Source organism: Acanthochromis polyacanthus, chromosome 22, assembly GCF_021347895.1.
Source record: "Acanthochromis polyacanthus isolate Apoly-LR-REF ecotype Palm Island chromosome 22, KAUST_Apoly_ChrSc, whole genome shotgun sequence".
Lineage (NCBI taxonomy): Eukaryota > Metazoa > Chordata > Actinopteri > Pomacentridae > Acanthochromis > Acanthochromis polyacanthus.
In genome coordinates, this window is record NC_067134.1 from 17,985,482 (window position 1) to 18,006,879 (window position 21,398).

Genomic DNA, 21,398 nt, shown 5'->3' on the forward strand with positions numbered 1-21,398 from the left:
TTGATTTTTTTGATTGACTGTTTATTTGTAGAGCTTTCTACTTTGTGTGTGGGGAAATGACAACAACAATCATTTTTTGTGCATTCTCCTCTTCAGCACTTCAAACTCTACAGAATATTTGATTTTCAAAAACACAATTCATGTGTAAACGCTCTGATTCTAGTGCTTTGTACATAGTAAATCTTTGTATTGATGTAATGGAGAAAAACATTTGAAGTTATGGCATTTCTAGTGTCTCAACCTCCATCATCCACATAGTATGAAATGAATTACCTAAAACAACAAAAAGCCTTATATAAAGGTGAGTGGTGATGTAAGAATGATTTAATTAAGATGCCAACCAATCAAAATATCGTTATTATCCACCAATTTGCAAACGTAGGGTGAGGCTATTATTTTTATTTCTTTTGTTGAGATGAATTATAAGCCTGAAAAAACTGCCTGTGGGCATTAACAATATGGCTGCCAAGTGGCAAGACTTGATCATAAATGACCTTGTTAATAAAATGAAATCAGCTTGTGACAGGACAAAAAGTATCGAGGAATATAAGCCAGACAAGTTAGTCTACTTGTGTTTGCAAAGTTTACACTTGTCTTTCTGGCCAACTGCTTGAACAAAGTGCAGTCACTCGCCGACTTCTTTGACATGGTGTCAAATAATTTGAAACTCTCCATTTGGTTGGGTGAATTCAAAATTGTAAAAGCGTGGGGGTGTTCACTGGTAGTCTTACCTTCCTGCTGCCAGAAACAATAGATGAATCCTGGAAGAGTGTGGATGTAGTGCTTTTCTTGTAAAAGTAATATCGGCTATTGTCCAAGCAATCAGAATTTAGTCAGATGAGAGCATATCCACCAAGCAGTTGACCTTGAGACTACAGTCTTGGCCAAGTCAGCATCAGTGACTGTAGAGAACCCGTAAGAACTGAGGAGTAATCAGGTTTTATTCTTAAAGGAGTGACTCACCTTTTCGGGAAGTGCACTCATTAGCTTTTCTGTTGAGAGCTCTTTCTACCAGTTTCATATTGATGGCATAGAAAGGAGAGTGGTATTAATCTTCACTCGGCAAGAAAGTGAATAATTATATTTGATAGATGGATACTTCATTAATCTAGAGGGAAGTTTAGGTTACAGTTTACTGTACTGTTTATGTTCATCTTGACAAATAAATGCAACTCTGTGGTGTGTTTACGTCAAGCTGCTGTCAGAATATTGCACTGAAAATACCAGCATTGAATCTGGGCATATGAAAACAGGTTTGCATTTCCAAATCTGGTGGGAAAAGATGGTGTAATTTTACAGCGAGCCTTACTCACGTCCTTGGTATGTTCATGTGATTAGCAGAGCCAAAGAATGCGACAGAGCAACCACACAGGAGACCATTCCACCCCGAACGAACGGCGCAACCTGATGACATCGGACGAAAACTACCACAACGAGCGGGCGCATAAGGGACGCAACCGCATGTCTTCTGGCTCGCAGCATAGCCGAGAGCAGCAGGACCCGTACCAGGACTACCAGGACCCCTATCAGGATGCATACAAGCCACATCGCAATCGCAGTTCACCGGGCAGCTACAGCCATGACTCCCGGCACCGGCTCTGAACCCACTCCTACCACCACCAGGGCCCAAATAGGCCCAGATTCCATCCAAAACAAACGCTGCAATAGAGCAAAGACGGTCCCAAATTGTACCTTTCTGCTTTTGTTTTCCTTACCTGGCTATTTTTCTCTTTCAAAGTCAAACAAAAACATGTTCAGGTATTTGATTTTAATCGAGCTGTCAGGGCAACCCCCGTCAATCAAGTAGTTAGGAGGTTCAGGATGCCAACATTAACGAATACTGTCAAACCAATTCCTTTAATTTGTGTTTCTGGGACCTTTTGGGATTGTACTAACACAGAGCTCAGCAGATGTGCAGCGCAGATTGTGCTTGTTGCCCGTGTCAACAAGCTAATTATGGATAGTGGTCAGATGGTGATGATGTGTGGGCTTCAGAGTGCCTGGAACATCACACCAGGTCACAGGAAGTCCACTGCACACAGACTGCTGAAGGCTGCTGCCCTCCTACCACGGGCCATGTATAAATCCTCTCACCATTTAGCTTATTGCATGCTGATAGATGATCAACCTCCGCATCCACTTCACTGATATTTTGTACGTAGCTTTCTGGATTCTCCCTTGACGAGGTGTAGATACGGAGGTCCAATTTTCTAAATCACCCAGTTGTGGACAGGCGGTTGGTGGTGGTTTGCGGTTCGGTGTGCAGACGATATCTGGCTGCTAGTTTTGAAAACTGGTGCTTCACATTCCCAAACTATTTTGCTATTTGAAAGTCACTTTGAGCAAAGGCCAGCTTTTCTGTAGCATAGTTTTAGGATTTAATTTGGGTGAAGACCCTCACCGTCATAAGCAGAACAGATTGTGATGGTGCTGGGATCAGATCTCAGTTACACTGTAGGGGAAGGCTATACTGCTTCTGTTCTCAACAGCTAGCACTTAGAAAGTTAGGGAAGGCGTAGCTGTGACAGTGTGTCTGATAGCGTAGTGAAATACAATAGCAAAATACTACTTGAGATGCATTTGATGTTGTTGAGATGTGGACTGGCTTAAAAACCAATGCTGTGAAAACCTCTTGAGCAAGTCGGATGTTTTTGCCCCTCGTTTGATAGACTTTAAAGAGCTGCTCCTGAAGCGGCAACTTGTTTTGTTTTTTGTCAGCTTTAAATTGAAAGAGGTTAAACACACACACAGATGTTGGTTGCCGGGAAGCCATGCCATTCGCTATCGAAGTTCCTTTACTTGGTCTTAGGAGAGCGAAACAGCAAAGATGTGACATGGCAGGATCGGTTGCATCACGTTCATTCTCTGTGTAGCTGGCATGTTGTCCTGACTGCAGAGCATGTTCCCTCCAAACGTAAAATAGAACCCTACTGTAATCAACTTGATGTTTGTAGAAGTATGGGGCACCTTCAAAAAAAAAAGAAAAGAAAATGACGTCCGTGGATCCCTGAGGTTTGTAACTCAGTCAAGACACTGAAATGACACAGAAAAATAATTCAAGCATTGATCATTCAGAAAGAATTGCATGATATAAAAGTGGAGCCATCCTACTGGTAGAAGTTTCTGTTATATGGTAGAACGTGCACTGAAATAACTGACACAGCCCTGACAAAAAGGCTCCGAGTTTACCGAACACACATGGTGCTTTGTATGGAACTTGCTGCGAATTGCTGATGACGTTTTTAAGCCTTGTTGTCATTATTTATTGTACATATTCTTTTAAGAATTATCTTGTGAATATGACTTAATCATCTTATTATCTCCAGACAGCAAACACTACAGACAGAGTCTTTAGCCTGGAAAAGTAAATTAGACAGAGTAGAACATTCTTAATCTAAGTCTTCATATAATTTATCCAGATTGGAGGTCTTGGAGAGAATTCTTATGGTCCAATAGTTTGGAATAATGAGATCAACAAGTTCAAAAAGGGAGTAAATATGGACAAGTGGTGGTGGATGTTTGATTGTATAACAGTTTGTAGTCTTGGGATGAAAAGATAACAAGTCTTCTATAATTTTGGCTGCTCATGGCTTCCATAGTTTGATCTCTTCAGGTCAAGGAAAACCGTGATTTGTTCGTTATCTGATTCATGTGTTTTGCTGGCGGCGTGTCTTTAATTTGTCCTTATTCTGTGTTATTTTACACACAAATATCTTGTAGCAAATGAGCATACATACAACCTCCTGTATGACATGACAACCAACACTAACCGTAGTTCAGGCTGTGAATTCGTTGGATTTCATGAGGCTACGCTGAATTTGTAATGCCACAATATTACAAATCACAAGAATTCACTTTTTTTTTTTTCCTCTCAGTGTGTGTAGGACCAAACCTGACAATTAAAATAACCCCAAAATGAACTAAACTATTAATGAAAATCAAGTTAACTGGGAAATATGTTAAGATTGACTCAAATAAATTGTATTCATTTGGTTAAAAATGGAAAAATCTATTCATAAAATGTACAAATTAGGGAAATAACTTTATTTATCCGAATTATTTTAACTTATTTTAACATTTCAAGTTTGCTTAAAACACATTTTCTACAAAGTCAAGTTTGGTCCTTCAGTCACAACTCTAATCAAGAAAGACAAAGCCAGTTAAATATAACTTTTAAAGGGGAAAAACATCTTAGCAAAGTGAGACGATGTTTCCTGATGTGCTCTCTTTATCAGAAATGTACAGTATGAAACAGAACATGCTTGTCTAAAGAATTTTCTTTGGCATGTCGAAGCTATTTTTCACAGTTAGACTTCTTCCCTTCTGACAGAAATGATGTACAGTAGTTACTGCTGCAGCACCACATTAGATTGGTGCCTTACAAAGAGTGAATTATCATCTAATGTTTTTTTTTTTGCCTCAGATCTATACAGAGTGTTGTCTAGTTAAGATACTGATCGGAAACTGCTTTAATAAGAGCTTAAGCTGCTTTTAAGGTGATTTTCCATTTTAAAATTCGAACATTTCTGAAATCCAATGAGAAATATGCAGAATTATCATGAAGTTGTATGAGGAATTCAGGAAAATTTCAGGGGCTGATGAAATACTTTTTGAACTAATCAGACAAGAAATAACTCAATTTAATGACATATAAATATAACATCTTTCTGATTTTAGGTTTGTGACAGAAGAACTGTTTGTTGTATGTAAAGGGGGTCTTATTTTCTGGATCATGGGATGCAGAATTGTCCAGTATGTAGGTAAATTTTCTGCTTTTAATCTGCATTAGTATCTCTTTTGGTCGACTTCCTGAAAATCTTTTACTCTCATTTGATTCTTCAGAAAGTGGGCAGAAATTCTGGCCTATATACAAGATATTTGACTGTCCCTGAGAATTTTACAGCCTGACACAGCTTTGCAACGTCTTGCCAATTTGTGAGGCCTAATTAGAGAAAAAGAGAACATGGCTGAATGCCCCACTAATCTTCCTCCCTTCACTTCCCTGACCTGACAGTAAATGCTGAGTGTTCCCCTGGTTTAAAGCAGCTCTTATAGATTTAGATAAATGCAAAACTAAGGTGCGAAAGATCACTTTGTAGATCTGGATAAAAAGAACTTGCATAGCACAAAAGAGTAAGCAAAAAGCTAAGGTGGTTTTTGAGCAACTGTTCCTACAATGTGAATCTGGTACAAGGGCACACGATATTTCTGATTTCTTTGCCCTTTCTTTATTGTTTTTATTTCTTTGTTGTCCACTGGTTTGTTAATGGACGGAAACACTAAGACTCCAAATGATAAAAGAAAGTGCATAATGCTACTGTTTACAAGCAGCTTCTCTGTCTCATTGTGCCCACATAGCATAAAGAAATCCCATTGGTTGAGTAAACAGGGAGCCATTTTACCATTCGAAATCAAACCAACCAATGTCGAGCTGGGCTGCTTGAGACAATCAGAAGGGATTTCCAGACCAGCGTCCCACCATCCCTCTCTTTGTGAACGCCCGAAACGATGAGAAATGAGAATTTTACGGAATTGGAGCAGAACAAAATGACGCCACGCTCGCTCACAGACCTCAAAAAACAAAGTCTGCTTTCTTTTATTTTTGCCTATACGTGTGGCCAAACTTTTGTCTCAAAACAAACAAAAAAAAATCATTACTGATTTTATTTTTTCACTGATTAAATCTCAAGGTGACCACAAAATCCAGAACTTCTAGGGAGGATTTTCTTTGGTAAAATGTAAAAAAAAAAAAAAAAAAAAAAAGACGAAAAGAAGTATAAGAACAAACATTTATTCCAGTAGTAAAGTAATAGATGAATATTTGCTGGCGATTATTTTTATAACAAATAAATGTACATAATGTCTTTGAGAGATGCTATTTGCTGTATACATGTGCTGAAATGAGACGACGACAACCCATGTGGGACTCCTGGGACAACAGCAAGGTCCAGTATACAAAGTTTCAGTAATGTGCAATACAAAGCGGCATGCTGGTTTAAAATGAGGAACTTCATGTACTGTACTATGCAACCGCAAACTGTGTACATCGCTTCATGCTGTGGCTTCTCCAACCACCCTTTTCCAAGCAGCTTCATCTGGACTTTTAAGGGATTTTTTTGTGTTGATCTGTTTCTTTTGTTTGTTCGTTTCTTTCTGTGGAAGATGAAAACCTAAGCGGCTAATGCGGTATTGCATGCATAATATACCATTCTGATTTATAAAAAGGAATTAAAAAGAAAAATACATGAAATTGGAGGTGATTGTGTTTCAGGCAAAGCTACAAGTGACTTAAAACATTTCTTTTTAAAAATAAAAGAGTCGTTCTACAGTTGTCTTCAGTATTTTATGAACTGTATTTTTTTTTAGAGTTGTTTTAGAAAAATTCACTTTAATTTCCTAATGTGTGTTGATGCTTTTATTCTTGCATAAAAAGGGAAGTCGAAACTCCTATACATGAAAATTAGAGTACCTGTATATAACAGTGGCGACATGACGGGTCCGAAAATTTTGGTCACGTGATCTATGGGCGCCATTTTGTTTCCAGTTAATAAACGCCGGGTTTTCCTGTTAACGTTGTTTACACTGCAGAGAGTAATTCCAGGTCTTCCAACGCTTCCTAAATTCCATGAAAAATGACGGGCTGTTGTGCCTTTGGGTGCACAAATCGGTCAGAGAAGGGATTCCACATGTTTAGGTTTCCCAGTGATCGTGAAAGAAGGAAAATGGGAAAATAAAGTCCGGAGAGTGGGGTGGAAACCGACTTCATCATCGTTTTTGTGCCAGGTTAGTCCCATGTATGTACTTTCATGTTATGAGATGAACATGAGAGAGATGAAAATAGATAAGAGAGGTGAAAAGATATATGAAGAGAGAGAGAGAGGGAGATGAAAAGAGGGAGATGGGAGATAAGATGAAGGGATAGAAACATGAAATAGCTTGAAGATGAGAAGAGAGAAGAAAAAAGTTGAGATGAAGATAAATGAAAAAAAGATAAGATGTAAGATGAGACGATGGAGAGAACCTATATAAGATGAGATGATATGAACACGAGATGAGAGGGATGAAGAGAGATAGTTAAAGAGAGAGAAGGTAAAAAGAAAGAATAATGAAGGAGATGGGGGGGGGGGATATACCAGAATGCCGAAGTAAATTATTTCGCATTGCTCAAATAAGTCTACATAAGTGTCCCTTCCCCCTTACCGTTTCTCCTGTCTTCATACACAAATCTGTCCTCTAAATTGTAAAAAAAATAAAAATCATTATTATTGATAAGAAATCATCCTTTTTTTTACTTTTGAACGATGACTAGAAAGCTTAGAATGTAAAAATCCAAATAAAACACATAGCGCACGCGCTAAGCGAGTACACACACAGTCACGGGTGTATTAGGGTGTGACATAGTGAATGGAAACAAAATGGCGTCAAATCCCCAGTTGTCGCAACTCTTCAACACAGGAACTCAAACACACAGAGCTCCAGTAGGACATCTAGTGGTCAATAAAATCAAGTGCAGTCGAGACAAAAATACAGATTATTTTATGGATTTTGGTAGTATGTCTTGGGGTTCACTGGTAAAGAGGGTGTGCTTATGGAACTGGTCATGAGTTTTAATTAAGAAACAGTTTATCCACAGTTATCAGACTCGAGCGGTTTCTTCTTTGACAGACTATTTCCCTCGCCTCGGAAAAAATCCGTTCACATCGCACAAATGAGGCTGGCTGTTTGGCTACATTACACAGGTTTGGGGAAACGGTTTTGTGGGTGGCCCAGTATGTCAGCGGCTCTGCACTTGTTTCCAGAGAAGATCAGCCAGGTACCGGAAACCTCCCTTCAGACCTTTTGTTTTTCCTTTGGCCTCGCCAATACTGACTGGTGCCATCATTTGAGCATTGTTACACATGCAGCTTGTGAGAAAGTTGATGTACAGGTGTGTTTTATGCCTCTCATGTCGAAGGTTTACGCTTCAAATCCCCCCACGGACATTTATTTGTACTTTGTCCTCGCAAATATTAATAGGTACCATTATTTAAGCAAAGTTAGAGCTACGCTTTGTGGGAAAGTTGGTGCAGTGGTGAGTTTCGTGCTGCTCATGTTGAAGGTTTATGATTCAAATCCCCCCATGGACACTTATTTCGACTTTGTCCTTGCAAATATTAATTGGTACCATTATTTAAGCAAAGTTAGAGCCAATTTTTGTGGGAAAGACGGTGCAGAGATAAGATCTGTGTCTCTCATGTTGAAGGTTTGTCGTTTAAAATCTCCCTGCAGAGCTTTTGTCCTCACCAGAACAAACTGGTACCATCATTTAAGCACAGTTACGGCTGTAACAGGTGGGATGGTTGGTGCAGAGGTAAGTTTTATGCCTCTCATGTCGAAGGTCTGTGGTTCATATCCACCTCAAGACTTTTTATTTGTGCATTGTCCTCTTTAATACTTCTTTGTACCATCATTTAAGAAAACTGAGAGCTACACTTTGTAAGACAGATGATGCAGAGATAAGTTATGTGCTTCTCGTCCAGGAGGTATACGGTTTAAATCCAGCTGAAGACTCTTTTAGTTCTCTGGATGATTGAGAATCTCTTGGTGCCATCATTACAATAAACTCAATGGACTATCTTATGGGGAAGATGGCAAAAAGGTTAGTTTTGCACCTCTCATGTCGAAGGTTTATGCTTCAAATCCCTCCACGGACATTTATTTCTACTTTGTCCTCGCAAATATTAATTGGTACCATTATTTAAGCAAAGTTAGAGCCAATTTTTGCGGGAAAGATGGTGCAGCGATAAAGTTTGTGTCTCTCATGTTGAAGGTTTGTGGTTCAAATTCCCCTTGAGATCTTTGCTATTTTGATCTCGTCAATACTTCTTTGTATCATCATTTAAGAAATCGAAAAGCCAGCTAGTCTAAAACAGGTGGTGCAAGAGGTAAGTTATGTGCCTCTAATGTTGAAGGTTTAGGGTTCAAATCCCCCTCTGGCCCTTTTATTTGTACTTTGACCTCTTTAATACTTCTTTTTACCATCATCTGAGAAAACTAAGCACTACACTTTGTAAGACGGATGGTGCAGTGGTAAGTTTTGTGCCTTTACACCAGAAGGTTCTTGGTTCAAATCCAGCTCAAAGGTGTTTTTGTCTTTTGACTGACTGAGAACCTCTTGGTACCATCATTAAGACAAACTCTACCAGAGACCTTGCGTGACAGATAACGTAAACATAAGTTCTGTGGCTGTCATATGGCAGCTCCACGGTTCAAATCCTGACTGAGAACCTTTTTGGACGTGTTCAGTACCATGCTTTACGTGATAAAATGAAAATAAAGCTATAAGTCAGTACGGACCACAATAGCCAAGCGGTACGGTAGCGGACTCTGATGAGGAGCGTTGTCGGTTCAAATCCAAGGACTAATCACAAACAAGGAGTAACACAAATGGGAGCAACAACAACTGGAACAAAAGTCTGGAAAACAAGGAATAACACAAATGGGATAAAGGACCACTGGAACCAAAGTCTGGGAAACAAGGAGTAGCACAAATGGGTAAATGACAACTGGAAGGGTGGTGACAGAGAAAGCGAGGGTGACATGGACCAGAAGGGAAGGGGAAGAAGATGGGAGGGGGGGGGAAGTTCACTCTATTTGCATTTTTTTTTTTTTCCGATTTTTGGCCCAAATTTAAGAAAAAGCTTCACCAGGGTAGGGTATCAAACCCTGCTCTCCAAGTCTCCAACCACTGACACTACCTCTGGACTGCAGGCACTTCATGCCTAAATACAGGGTTTTCTTCTATTCCACAAGGAGATCACCTGAACACGAAAAGAAAAAAAAAAACACAATCTCCAAAAGATTTAAAACTCATAGACACAAGCTAATGTGTCTATGACTTTTAAAGAACATGCTAAAAAAACACAATTCAAAAAGTCACACTCTTCTCCTGATCACTCATTTTGACATTTTAGCACAATTTCAAAGCCACACAAGTCACCTTCTTCATGTCACAAATGGGAGAGAACAGCAAACAATCCATTTTAAAAATCTCACTGCAATTCCTCCCCATTCAAAATCCCCAACAGATGTTCACATTTTCAACATTTTTGGTGAATTTTTGAACAATTTTTGGTGGAAAAAAAATAATTTAAAATGTTTCTTTAAGGATATTCACATAAAAATCAACCAAAATCAAGTGAATTTCGCTGGATTTTGGTTGATTTTTCTGTGAATGTTCAAAAAGAAAATATCAGAAGTTCTACTGATGTACATGTAATCATTTTAGATATTTTTAGGATTTTTTTGGAAGACTTTTACTGATTTTAAAAAAAATATTTACAAGAATGTTCTTGCCAAATTTGGGGGTATTTTTTTTAAATTAAACTTTTAAGGGAAATTTTTAAGGATAAATGAAGAGGGCTAATACGTCTCAAATTAGGAGGTTACATGAAAGCGAAAATCTATTTTTGAGTGAAAAACTGATTTTTTTTTAGCATATCCAGCTTATTTTCAGACACTTAAGCTTGACAATGCTGGTAAAATATAGCTGAAAATAAGTTTTCCCAGCTAATTTTGAGATCTGAACATTGTAAATATATCTTATTTCACAAAATCTTACCAAGCCCTTTTTCACTTGTTGTATTGGCAGATTTTTTCAAAAATTTCAACTTAAAAGTTCCTTGAAACAAGTTTTTTCTTCTTGTGTTGAGAGGGGCATTTTTTCCAGCGCAGACATGCCACAAAATTAAAGTCATTTCAAATGGAAACTTTCTGGCTTTAAGAAACACTCAAAGAAAGAAAAAGAAAGAAAAAAATGTGGTAATCAAGAACAATTGCTTTTTCAGATCAAGCAGAGGGGAAAATGGTGGAATCACTCAGTTCTGAGGAACAAATGATGGAATCACCCTACAAATTTCCATTTCCAAAACTAACACCTGCATCTGATTAAATGTGCTCATTAGTCTGCGGTCGAAAAGGAGCGCTCACACCTCGGAGAGCTGCTGCACCAAGCGGATCGACATGAATCACGGCTCCAACACCAGAGATGTCCGTTGAAACAAAAGAAAGGATCGTCAAATTTCTTCAAGAAGGTAAATCATCACGGAATGTTGCAAAAGATGCTGCTTGTTGTCATCTGTGTCTAAAATCTGGACCATGGGAAGGTTGTAAAAGGCAAGCATACTAGTAGACCCAGGAAGACGTCAAAGCGTCAAGACAGAAAACCTAAAGCAACGTGTCTTGAAAACAGAAAATGCAGCAAAACAAATGAGGAACCAATGGGTGGAAACTGGAGTCAACGGGCTGAGGAAAAGCAACGGTGGACTGTGGACGACTGGATGGAAGTCCTACTCGGTGATGAATCGCGAATGTGCATCGGACAAGGTGACGATGCTGGAACTTTTGTTTGGTGTCGTTCCAATGAGATTCATGAAGACGACTGCCTGAAGAAAACATGCAGATTCCCACAGTCATTGATGATGTGGGGCTGCATGTCAGGCAAAGGCACCGGGGGGATGGCTGTCATCACGTCTTCAATAAATGCACAAGTTTACGGTGACATTTTGGACACTTTTCTTATTCCATCAATTGAAAGGATGTTTGGGGACGATGACGACATTTGTCAAGACGATGACGCATCTTAGAGCCACAGAGCAAAAACTGTGAAAACTGTCCTTGGAAAAAAGACACATGAGATCAATGCTGTGGCCTGCAGATAGTCCGGATCTCAATCCAATTGAAAATCTGTGTTGGAAACTGAAGGAAATGGTCCATGACAAGGCTCCAACCTGCAAAGCTGATCTGGTAACAGCAACCAGAGAAAGTTGGAGCCACATTGATGAAGAGTTCTGAAGAGTCACTCGTTAAGTCCTCAGAGACCGCAAGCTGTTAGGAAAGCCAGAGGTGGCGCAACAAAGTGCTGGTGGTGTCTTGGTGTCACAATTTTTTGGTCTTGATTACTTTTAGTGTTTCTTAAAGCCAGAAAGTTTCCATTTTAAATAACTCTAGTTTTGTGGCATGTCTGTGATGTGCTTTTTTTTTTTTCTCCAAAATGAAAAAAGTGAATGAACATCCTCCAGGACCAGTGATTCCATCACCTTTGCCCAGGGTTGTACAAGTCTTTATCTGATGGAAAAGTCCTGTCTGCTAAAACATCTTTGAGAACAGAACTCCTTTCCAACACATTTGCTGCTTCGTCTAAGTGTCTACCATATGTAAAACAGCTCTGAGGGTTTCATCCTGAGCTCCACTCAGAGATTTCAGCAGCTCAGCAGTTTTCACCGTTTACCAGTGTCACAACCTGTAAAAACAGAAGGAACCATTGGATTTTTCAACCTTCTGATGGGACTTGGACTAGTCATCTGTGATGTTCAGTTCCATCAGGAGAATCACCCAAATCTAACTGAACATTGTGATATTTCATGGAAATCAATTTATTCTGCATTTATTTAAAACTCAACATGAATGAACCAGATTGAACCAAATAGTTGTTATCTGATTTTCTAATTCTAATCATTTCGTGATGGTTCGTTTTCATTTTGTGAAGAACTTTGTCACTTGGATTTTCAAAACTGCACCGTAAATGAAGAGAATTATTCTGGTGTTGTTCTGGGAGTCGGCGATGCTGAGATACCGAAGGAGACTGACGTGGACGTCAGGAGGCTGAGCTCATCTCCGTCACAGTTTAACCACTGATTTCATTAAAAGGATGGACTACAGAAGAACCCAGCAGAGTTTAGCTCCAAACAAATGACCTCCAGTCCTAGTTGAAGACATAAAGTGTGATCTGGAGGGAAGCTGTCGGTGTGAGCGTGTCGGCTCTCTGGTTAACTCGCCTGCTTGCGTCTCCATCCTGACGCTGCTCTGCTGGACCGGAGCTCCTGGACCGGCCGGGTGGACCTTCCTTCACACGTCTTCCCAGTGGGAGTGATTCTGAGTCGGCCTCTGAGGATTCTGAGGAGAAGCTGCAGGGCCACATGAGACACTGTGAGGAGACAAAGCAGAAATGATTCACACACCAGACATGAAGAAAAGAAAACATCAGAGAGCGTAAAATACAATAATGAGTCCTAAACATCACTGGTGATGAAGCTGGAGGCAGAAAAACTGAAAGAAAAACTGCCTCAACCACCTTTTTCTTCTAGAATGTGGAAGAGACTTTATTTCTGGAGAATCTCGTCCAAAGTTGGATTTATTGAAATGGGTTTTAATTTTCAACATGTAAAAGAAGAGGAAGATCTGAGTTTTCAGAGCTGCAAGCAAACTCATCTCATTCTTCTACCTCCTTTGTATCACCATAGAATCTGAACACAGAAACTCATCCACACACTAAAGCCCCAAGACTGGCAATAAGTCTATTCATCACTTCAAATAACAATTCTACATTTGTTCTTTACTCGCTCCCAAAACCGTTCCAGCAGCTGAAGGAATGAAACTGAAAGCGTCTGACAACCATCACAATGAGACTTAACGTGAGATTCGTCACATAATTAATGGTTTTGTGAGCAGCATGAAAGAACGGCATCTGATGAATGATGATATTTAAAGTGACTTTTCTGCACTTTCTGCAGCTTTCCCTCCTTCAGCTGCTGCAGCTGCGTCACTGTCAGTCTGTGTCAGGACTTTATCATCTTTCTGCTTCTCTAATGTCATCGTTTGCTCTTCATTTGTAAAACGGGACACTTTGGCTCCGGTACTGTCACGGTCCTGATGATACTGGGACTAAATATGTGCTCTGCATGGATCATCTGCTTTTAAAATGACGCAGCAGCAAACATCACAACAAAGAGCCACTCAGAGAGAATCTTCAACTCATTCACTTTAAAACCAGCAGCAGCTTCTGTTGAAGCCTCAAATTACAACTTGGAGCTTTGAAAGTCTGGAATCATGATTTGATGTCAACTCCAACTCTGGATCTTCTCTCTCCTCTCTTTGTAATTCATCAGGTCTCTACCTCACTATGCTCTGCGCTGTCAGATAACAAATGTTGGGAATTTGCTCAGAATTAATCAAAGTGAATTGATTGAGCTCACCTGGACTCAGTGTCCTGCATCCTGGATCTGGAGCCACTGTACAGCCACAACAGAAACAACAACAAACCAGCGTCAGCTGCAGCTGATCCACCTCCACTTTCTCACAAACAGCCTCAATCCACAGCAGGAGGCGCCACCTGGTGGTCGGAGGAGGAACCAACAAACAGAAAACTCCTGCAGACGTGGAGGCAGAATCCGTAAAATCCAGAGAAGTTTTAGTTTCCAGCTGTGTCCAGTGAATGAGCAGCAGCAGCTGTTGTTGGCTTCATCCATCCATCCATTCTCTATACACCGCTTTATCCTCACTAGGGTCGCGGGGGGTGCTGGAGCCTATCCCAGCTGACTCGGGCGAAGGCAGGGGACACCCTGGACAGGTCGCCAGTCTGTCACAGGGCTACATATACAGACGAACAATCACACTCACATTCACACCTACGGGCAGTTTAGAGTCATCAGTTAACCTTAGCATATTTTTGGACTGTGGGAGGAAGCCGGAGTACCCAGAGAAAACCCACGCATGCACAGGGAGAACATGCAAACTCCATGCAGAAAGATCCCGGGCTCAGGCCGGGACTCGAACTAGAGATCTTCTTGCTGCAAGGCGAAAGTGCTAACCACTGCTGTTGTGTTGGCTTCTGAGCTGTAAAGACACAAAATACATTCAGAATATCAAATAGTCTCACTTCACATTGGTTAACTCACTATATTAGGGCAAATATAATTCATTTACATTTCAACAATCCCATAACATTCTTGTTTTTCTTTTAAAACAATTATTCCATGAATTAAGTCACGTTTTTATGCAAAAGCATCCTGTATTGAATTTTTTAGGGCAATGTTTAGAATCTCAGCATATGAGAAATATTAATGGATAACTTTTACAGATTTAGACTTTTTGGTTTTACCACCTCCCTACCAGACCTAGTTCGGACAACATCTGGTTCCTTCTGATCGTCCCTTGTGGTCCACTGACGACAGCAGACTGTGGAGTTGGGTGGACAGATGTCACTGTGTCCTGTGCTTTTCATCTGTAGTCCAAGCTGAGTGTCCAGGTAACAGTTTGTCCAAATCTCTCGTTCTGTGTCTTTTGTTGAAACATTCTGTTTGTCTCATCCTTCTCTCTTTCTCCACGTGACGCCTTTGCTGCAGATACAGGCTGGCTGTAAGGCCTCTGGAAGCATAGACAAGGTGGTACGGAGTCTACGTCCCATGAGAAGCTGTGCCGGGCTGTAGCCATTTGCCAGCGCTGTGGTTCTGTCAGCCAGTAGTGCTCTGCATGGATCACTGGCTGTCTTGAGGAGGTTTTTGACTGGTTGCATGGCATCTGTTACTTGTGAGTACCAGGGACTACTGGTACATGCTCCAAACAGTATTCATTTGCAAAGTATTTCATTTCCTGACATACAAACTGTGGGCAGTTGTCTGTGATCAGTGTCTCTGGTATTCTATGATGTGCAAATATTGACTGTAAATGCACAATGACATTGGCAGAGAGAGAGTTGGGCTGAGCTAAGCAATCTCTATATCCCTAGAGAAGAAGTCTACTAGTAACAATTTTTTTTATGTTCCAGGGTGAACAAATCAGCTGCCAACTTCTGCCAAGACCTTACAGCTACATCTGTGAGCAATAGAGGCTCTCTCACATTGACTGAATGGATTCTGCCTCCACGTCTGCAGGAGTTTTCTGTTTGTTGGTTCCTCCTCCGACCACCAGGTGGCGCCTCCTGCTGTGGATTGACGCTGTTTGTGAGAAAGTGGAGGTGGATCAGCTGCAGCTGACGCTGGTTTGTTGTTGTTTCTGTTGTGGCTGTACAGTGGCTCCAGATCCAGGATGCAGGACACTGAATCCAGGTGAGCTCAATCAATTCACTTTGATTAATTCTGAGCAAATTCCCAACATTTGTCATCTGACAGCGCAGAGCATAGTGAGGTAGAGACCTGATGAATTACAAAGAGAGGAGAGAAAAGATCCAGAGTTGGAGTTGACATCAAATCATGATTCCAGACTTTCAAAGCTCCAAGTTGTAATTTGAGGCTTCAACAGAAGCTGCTGCTGGTTTTAAAGTGAATGAGTTGAAGATTCTCTCTGAGTGGCTCTTTGTTGTGATGTTTGCTGCTGCGTCATTTTAAAAGCAGATGATCCATGCAAAGCACACATTTAGTCCCAGTATCATCAGGACCGTGACAGTACCGGAGCCAAAGTGTCCCGTTTTACAAATGAAGAGCAAACGATGACATTAGAGAAGCAGAAAGATGATAAAGTCCTGACACAGACTGACAGCAGCTGCAGCAGCTGAAGGAGGGAAAGCTGCAGAAAGTGCAGAAAAGTCACTTTAAATATCATCATTCATCAGATGCCGTTCTTTCATGCTGCTCACAAAACCATTAATTATGTGACGAATCTCACGTTAAGTCTCATTGTGATGGTTGTCAGACGCTTTCAGTTTCATTCCTTCAGCTGCTGGAACGGTTTTGGGAGCGAGTAAAGAACAAATGTAGAATTGTTATTTGAAGTGATTAATAGACTTATTGCCAGTCTTGGGGCTTTAGTGTGTGGATGAGTTTCTGTGTTCAGATTCTATGGTGATACAAAGGAGGTAGAAGAATGAGATGAGTTTGCTTGCAGCTCTGAAAACTCAGATCTTCCTCTTCTTTTACATGTTGAAAATTAAAACCCATTTCAATAAATCCAACTTTGGACGAGATTCTCCAGAAATAAAGTCTCTTCCACATTCTAGAAGAAAAAGGTTGTTGAGGCAGTTTTTCTTTCAGTTTTTCTGCCTCCAGCTTCATCACCAGTGATGTTTAGGACTCATTATTGTATTTTACGCTCTCTGATGTTTTCTTTTCTTCATGTCTGATGTGTGAATCATTTCTGCTTTGTCTCCTCACAGTGTCTCATGTGGCCCTGCAGCTTCTCCTCAGAATCCTCAGAGGCCGACTCAGAATCACTCCCACTGGGAAGACGTGTGAAGGAAGGTCCACCCGGCCGGTCCAGGAGCTCCGGTCCAGCAGAGCAGCGTCAGGATGGAGACGCAAGCAGGCGAGTTAACCAGAGAGCCGACACGTTCACACCGACAGCTTCCCTCCAGATCCCACTTTATGTCTTCAACTAGGACTGGAGGTCATTTGTTTGGAGCTAAACTCTGCTGGGTTCTTCTGTAGTCCATCCTTTTAATGAAGTGACAAAGTTCTTCACAAAATGAAATGGAACAATCACAAAATGATTAGAATGAGAAAACCAGATTAAAACTATTTGGTTCAATCTGGTTCATTTTTGTTGACTCTTTTTAAAATGCAGAATAAATTGATTTCCATGAAATATCACGATGTTCAGCTTAGATTTGGGTGATTCTCCTGATGGAACTGAACATCACAGATGACTAGACCAAGTCCCATCAGAAGGTTGAAAAATCCAACGGTTCCTTCTGTTTTTACAGTTTGTGACACTGGTAAACGGTGTCTTTTTTTTCTAAAGGCAACAGCTGGTGGTTTTTTGGGCTTGAAAGATTGAACCTAAATGCTTTTCTTCAACAAACTGCTGAGCTGCTGCACAGTGAAATCTCTGAGTGGAGCTCAGGATGAAACCCTCAGAGCTGTTTTACATATGGTAGACACTTAGACGAAGCAGCAAATGTCTTGGAAAGGAGTTCTGTTCTCAAAGATGTTTTAGCAGACAGGACTTTTCTAACGGATGAAGGACTTGTACAAGCCCTGGCAAAAATGATGGAATCACCGGTCCTGGAGGATGTTCATTCCCTTGTTTCATTTTGGAGGGAAAAAAAAGCACATCACAGACATGCCACAAAACTAGAGTTATTTAAAATGGAAACTTTCTGGCTTTAAGAAACACTAAAAGTAATCAAGACCAAAAAATTGTGACACCAAGACACCACCAGCTCTTTGTTGCGCCACCTCTGGCTTTTCTAACAGCTTGCGGTCTCTGAGGACTTAACGAGTGACTCTTCAGAACTCTTCATCAATGTGGCTCCAACTTTCTCTGGTTGCTGTTACCAGATCAGCTTTGCAGGTTGGAGCCTTGTCATGGACCATTTCCTTCAGTTTCCAACACAGATTTTCAGTTGGATTGAGATCCGGACTATCTGCAGGCCACAGCATTGATCTCATGTGTCTTTCTTCAAGGACAGTTTTCACAGTTTTTGCTCTGTGGCTCTAAGATGCGTCATCGTCTTGACAAATGTCGTCATCGTCCCCAAACATCCTTTCAATCGATGGAATAAGAAAAGTGTCCAAAATGTCAACGTAAACTTGTGCATTTATTGAAGACGTGATGACAGCCATCCCCCCAGTGCCTTTGCCTGACATGCAGCCCCACATCATCAATGACTGTGGGAATCTGCATGTTTTCTTCAGGCAGTCGTCTTCATGAATCTAATTGGAACGGCACCAAACAAAAGTTCCAGCATCGTCACTTTGCCCAATGCACATTCACGATTCATCACCGAGTAGGACTTCCATCCAGTCGTCCACAGTCCACCGCTGCTTTTCCTCAGCCCATTGACTCCAGTTTCCACCCATTGGTTCCTCATTTGTTTTGCTGCATTTTCTGTTTTCAAGACACGTTGCTTTAGGTTTTCTGTCTTGACGCTTTGACGTCTTCCTGGGTCTACCAGTATGCTTGCCTTTTACAACCTTCCCATGGTCCAGATTTTAGACACAGATGACAACAAGCAGCATCTTTTGCAACATTCCGTGATGATTTACCATCCTGAAGAAATTTGACGATCCTTTCCTTTGTTTCAACGGACATCTCTGGTGTTGGAGCCGTGATTCATGTCGATCCGCTCGGTGCAGCAGCTCTCCGAGGTGTGAGCGCTCCTTTTCGACTGCAGACTAATGAGCACATTTAATCAGACGCAGGTGTTAGTTTTGGAAATGGAAATTTGTAGGGTGATTCCATCATTTGTTCCTCAGAACTGAGTGATTCCATCATTTTCCCCTCTGCTTGATCTGAAAAAGCAATTGTTCTTGATTACCACATTTTTTTCTTTCTTTGAGTGTTTCTTAAAGCCAGAAAGTTTCCATTTGAAATGACTTTAATTTTGTGGCATGTCTGCGCTGGAAAAAATGCCCCTCTCAACACAAGAAGAAAAAACTTGTTTCAAGGAACTTTTAAGTTGAAATTTTTGAAAAAATTTGCCAATACAACAAGTGAAAAAGGGCTTGGTAAGATTTTGTAAAATAAGATATATTAACAATGTTCAGATCTCAAAATTAGCTGGGAAAACTTATTTTCAGCTACATTTTACCAGCATTGTCAAGCTTAAGTGTCTTAAAATAAGCTGGATATGCTAAAAAAAAATCAGTTTTTCACTCAAAAATAGATTTTCGCTTTCATGTAACATCCTAATTTGAGACGTATTAGCCCTCTTCATTTATCCTTAAAAATTTCCCTTAAAAGTCTAATTTAAAAAAAAATACCCCCAAATTTGGCAAGAACATTCTTGTAAATATTTTTTAAAAATTAGTAAAAGTCTTCCAAAAAAATCCTAAAAATATCTAAAATGATTACATGTACATCAGTAGAACTTCTGATATTTTCTTTTTGAACATTCACAGAAAAATCAACCAAAATCCAGCAAAATTCACTTGATTTTGGTTGATTTTTATGTGAATATCCTTAAAGAAACATTTGAAATTATTTTTTTCCACCAAAAATTGTTCAAAAATTCACCAAAAATGTTGAAAATGTGAACATCTGTTGGGGATTTTGAATGGGGAGGAATTGCAGCGAGATTTTTAAAATTGATTGTTTGCTGTTCTCTCGCATTTGTGACATGAAGAAGGTGACTTGTGTGGCTTTGAAATTGTGCTAAAATGTCAAAATGAGTGATCAGGAGAAGAGTGTGACTTTTTGAATTGTGTTTTTTTAGCATGTTCTTTAAAAGTCATAGACGGATTAGCTTGTGTCTGTGAGTGTTAAATCTTTTGGAGATTGTGTTTTTTTTTTTTCTTTTCGTGTTCAGGTGATCTCCTTGTGGAATAGAAGAAAACCCTGTATTTAGGCATGAAGTGCCTGCAGTCCAGAGGTAGTGTCAGTGGTTGGAGACTTGGAGAGCAGGGTTTGATACCCTACCCTGGTGAAGCTTTTTCTTAAATTTGGGCCAAAAATCGCCAAAAATAGGGGGAAAAAAAAATGCAAAAAAAAAGTAAACTTCCCCCCTCCCCTCCCTGTCACCCTCACTTTCTCTGTCACCAACCTTCCAGTTGTCATTTCCCCATTTGTGTTTCTCCTTGTGTCCCAGACTTTGGTTCCAGTGGTCCTTTATCCCATTTGTGTTACTCCTTGTTTTCCCGACTTTTGTTCCAGTGGTCCTTCATCCCATTTGTGTTACTCCTTGTTTTCCAGACTTTTGTTCCAGTTGTTGTTTCTCCCATTTGTGTTACTCCTTGTTTGTGATTAGTCCTTGAATTTGAACTGCCAGCGCTCCACATCGGAGTCCACTACCGTACCGCTTGGCTATTGTGGTCCATACTGGCTTATAGCTTTATTTTCATTTTATCACGTAAAGCATGGTACTGAACTCGTCCAAAAAGGTTCTCAGTCAGGATTTGAACCGTGGATCTTCCATATGACAGCCTCAGAACTTATGTATACGCTATCTGTCACCCAAGGTCTCTGGTAGAGTTTGTGTTAATGATGGTACCAAGAGGTTCTCAGTCGGTCAAAAGACAAAAACACCTTCGAGCTGGATTTGAACCAAGAACCTTCTGGTGTAAAGGCACAAAACTTACCACTGCACCATCCTTCATACAAAGTGTAGTGCTTAGTTTTCTCAGATGATGGTAAAAAGAAGTATTAAAGAGGTCAAAGTACAAATAAAAGGGCCAGAGGGGGATTTGAACCCCAAACCTTCAACATTAGAGGCACGTAACTTACCTCTTGCACCACCTGTTTTAGACTGGCCAACTCTTCGATTTTTTAAATGATGATACAAAGAAGTATTGACGAGATCAAAATAGCAAAGATCTCAAGGGGAATTTGAACCACAAACCTTCAACATGAGAGACACAAACTTTATCGCTGCACCATCTTTCCCGCAAAAATTGGCTCCAACTTTGCTTAAATAACGGTACCAATTAATATTTGCGAGGACAAAGTAGAAATAAATGTCCGTGGAGGGATTTGAAGCATAAACCTTCGACATGAGAGGTGCAAAACTAACCTTTTTGCCATCTTCCCCGTAAGATGTTACATTGAGTTTATTGTAATGATGGCACCAAGAGATTCTCAATCATCCAGAGAACTAAAAGAGTCTTCAGCTGGATTTAAACCATATACCTCCTGGACGAGAAGCACATAACTTATCTCTGCATCATCTGTCTTACAAAGTGTAGCTCTTAGTTTTCTTAAATGATGGTACA

The 21,398-nt window shown here is 40.3% G+C and overlaps 1 protein-coding gene and 1 long non-coding RNA gene across 5 annotated transcripts in view; one reads left to right on the forward strand and one right to left on the reverse strand.

Annotated features, from left to right (window-relative positions):
• The window catches only part of LOC110962372 (voltage-dependent L-type calcium channel subunit beta-4-like), a 27,347-nt gene extending 21,019 nt beyond the window's left edge, over nucleotides 1-6,328 (forward strand). For 2 of the 4 annotated variants that reach the window (XM_022210312.2, XM_022210314.2), the window contains one exon: nucleotides 1,342-6,328. In XM_022210312.2, the coding sequence (XP_022066004.1) occupies nucleotides 1,342-1,602 (261 nt within the window). In that variant the 3' untranslated portion in view covers nucleotides 1,603-6,328. Of the gene's footprint in view, nucleotides 1-1,338 lie in introns of all 4 variants that reach the window. The other 2 variants (XM_022210311.2, XM_022210313.2) reach the window with 1 other exon arrangement.
• LOC127531783 (uncharacterized) lies at nucleotides 5,734-14,176 on the reverse strand. The gene is made up of 2 exons (XR_007938874.1): nucleotides 14,013-14,176; nucleotides 5,734-12,964 (listed from the first exon to the last, which is right to left on the reverse strand). It is a non-coding gene; the product is annotated as an uncharacterized LOC127531783 (long non-coding RNA).
• Nucleotides 14,177-21,398: the final 7,222 nt, after the last annotated feature.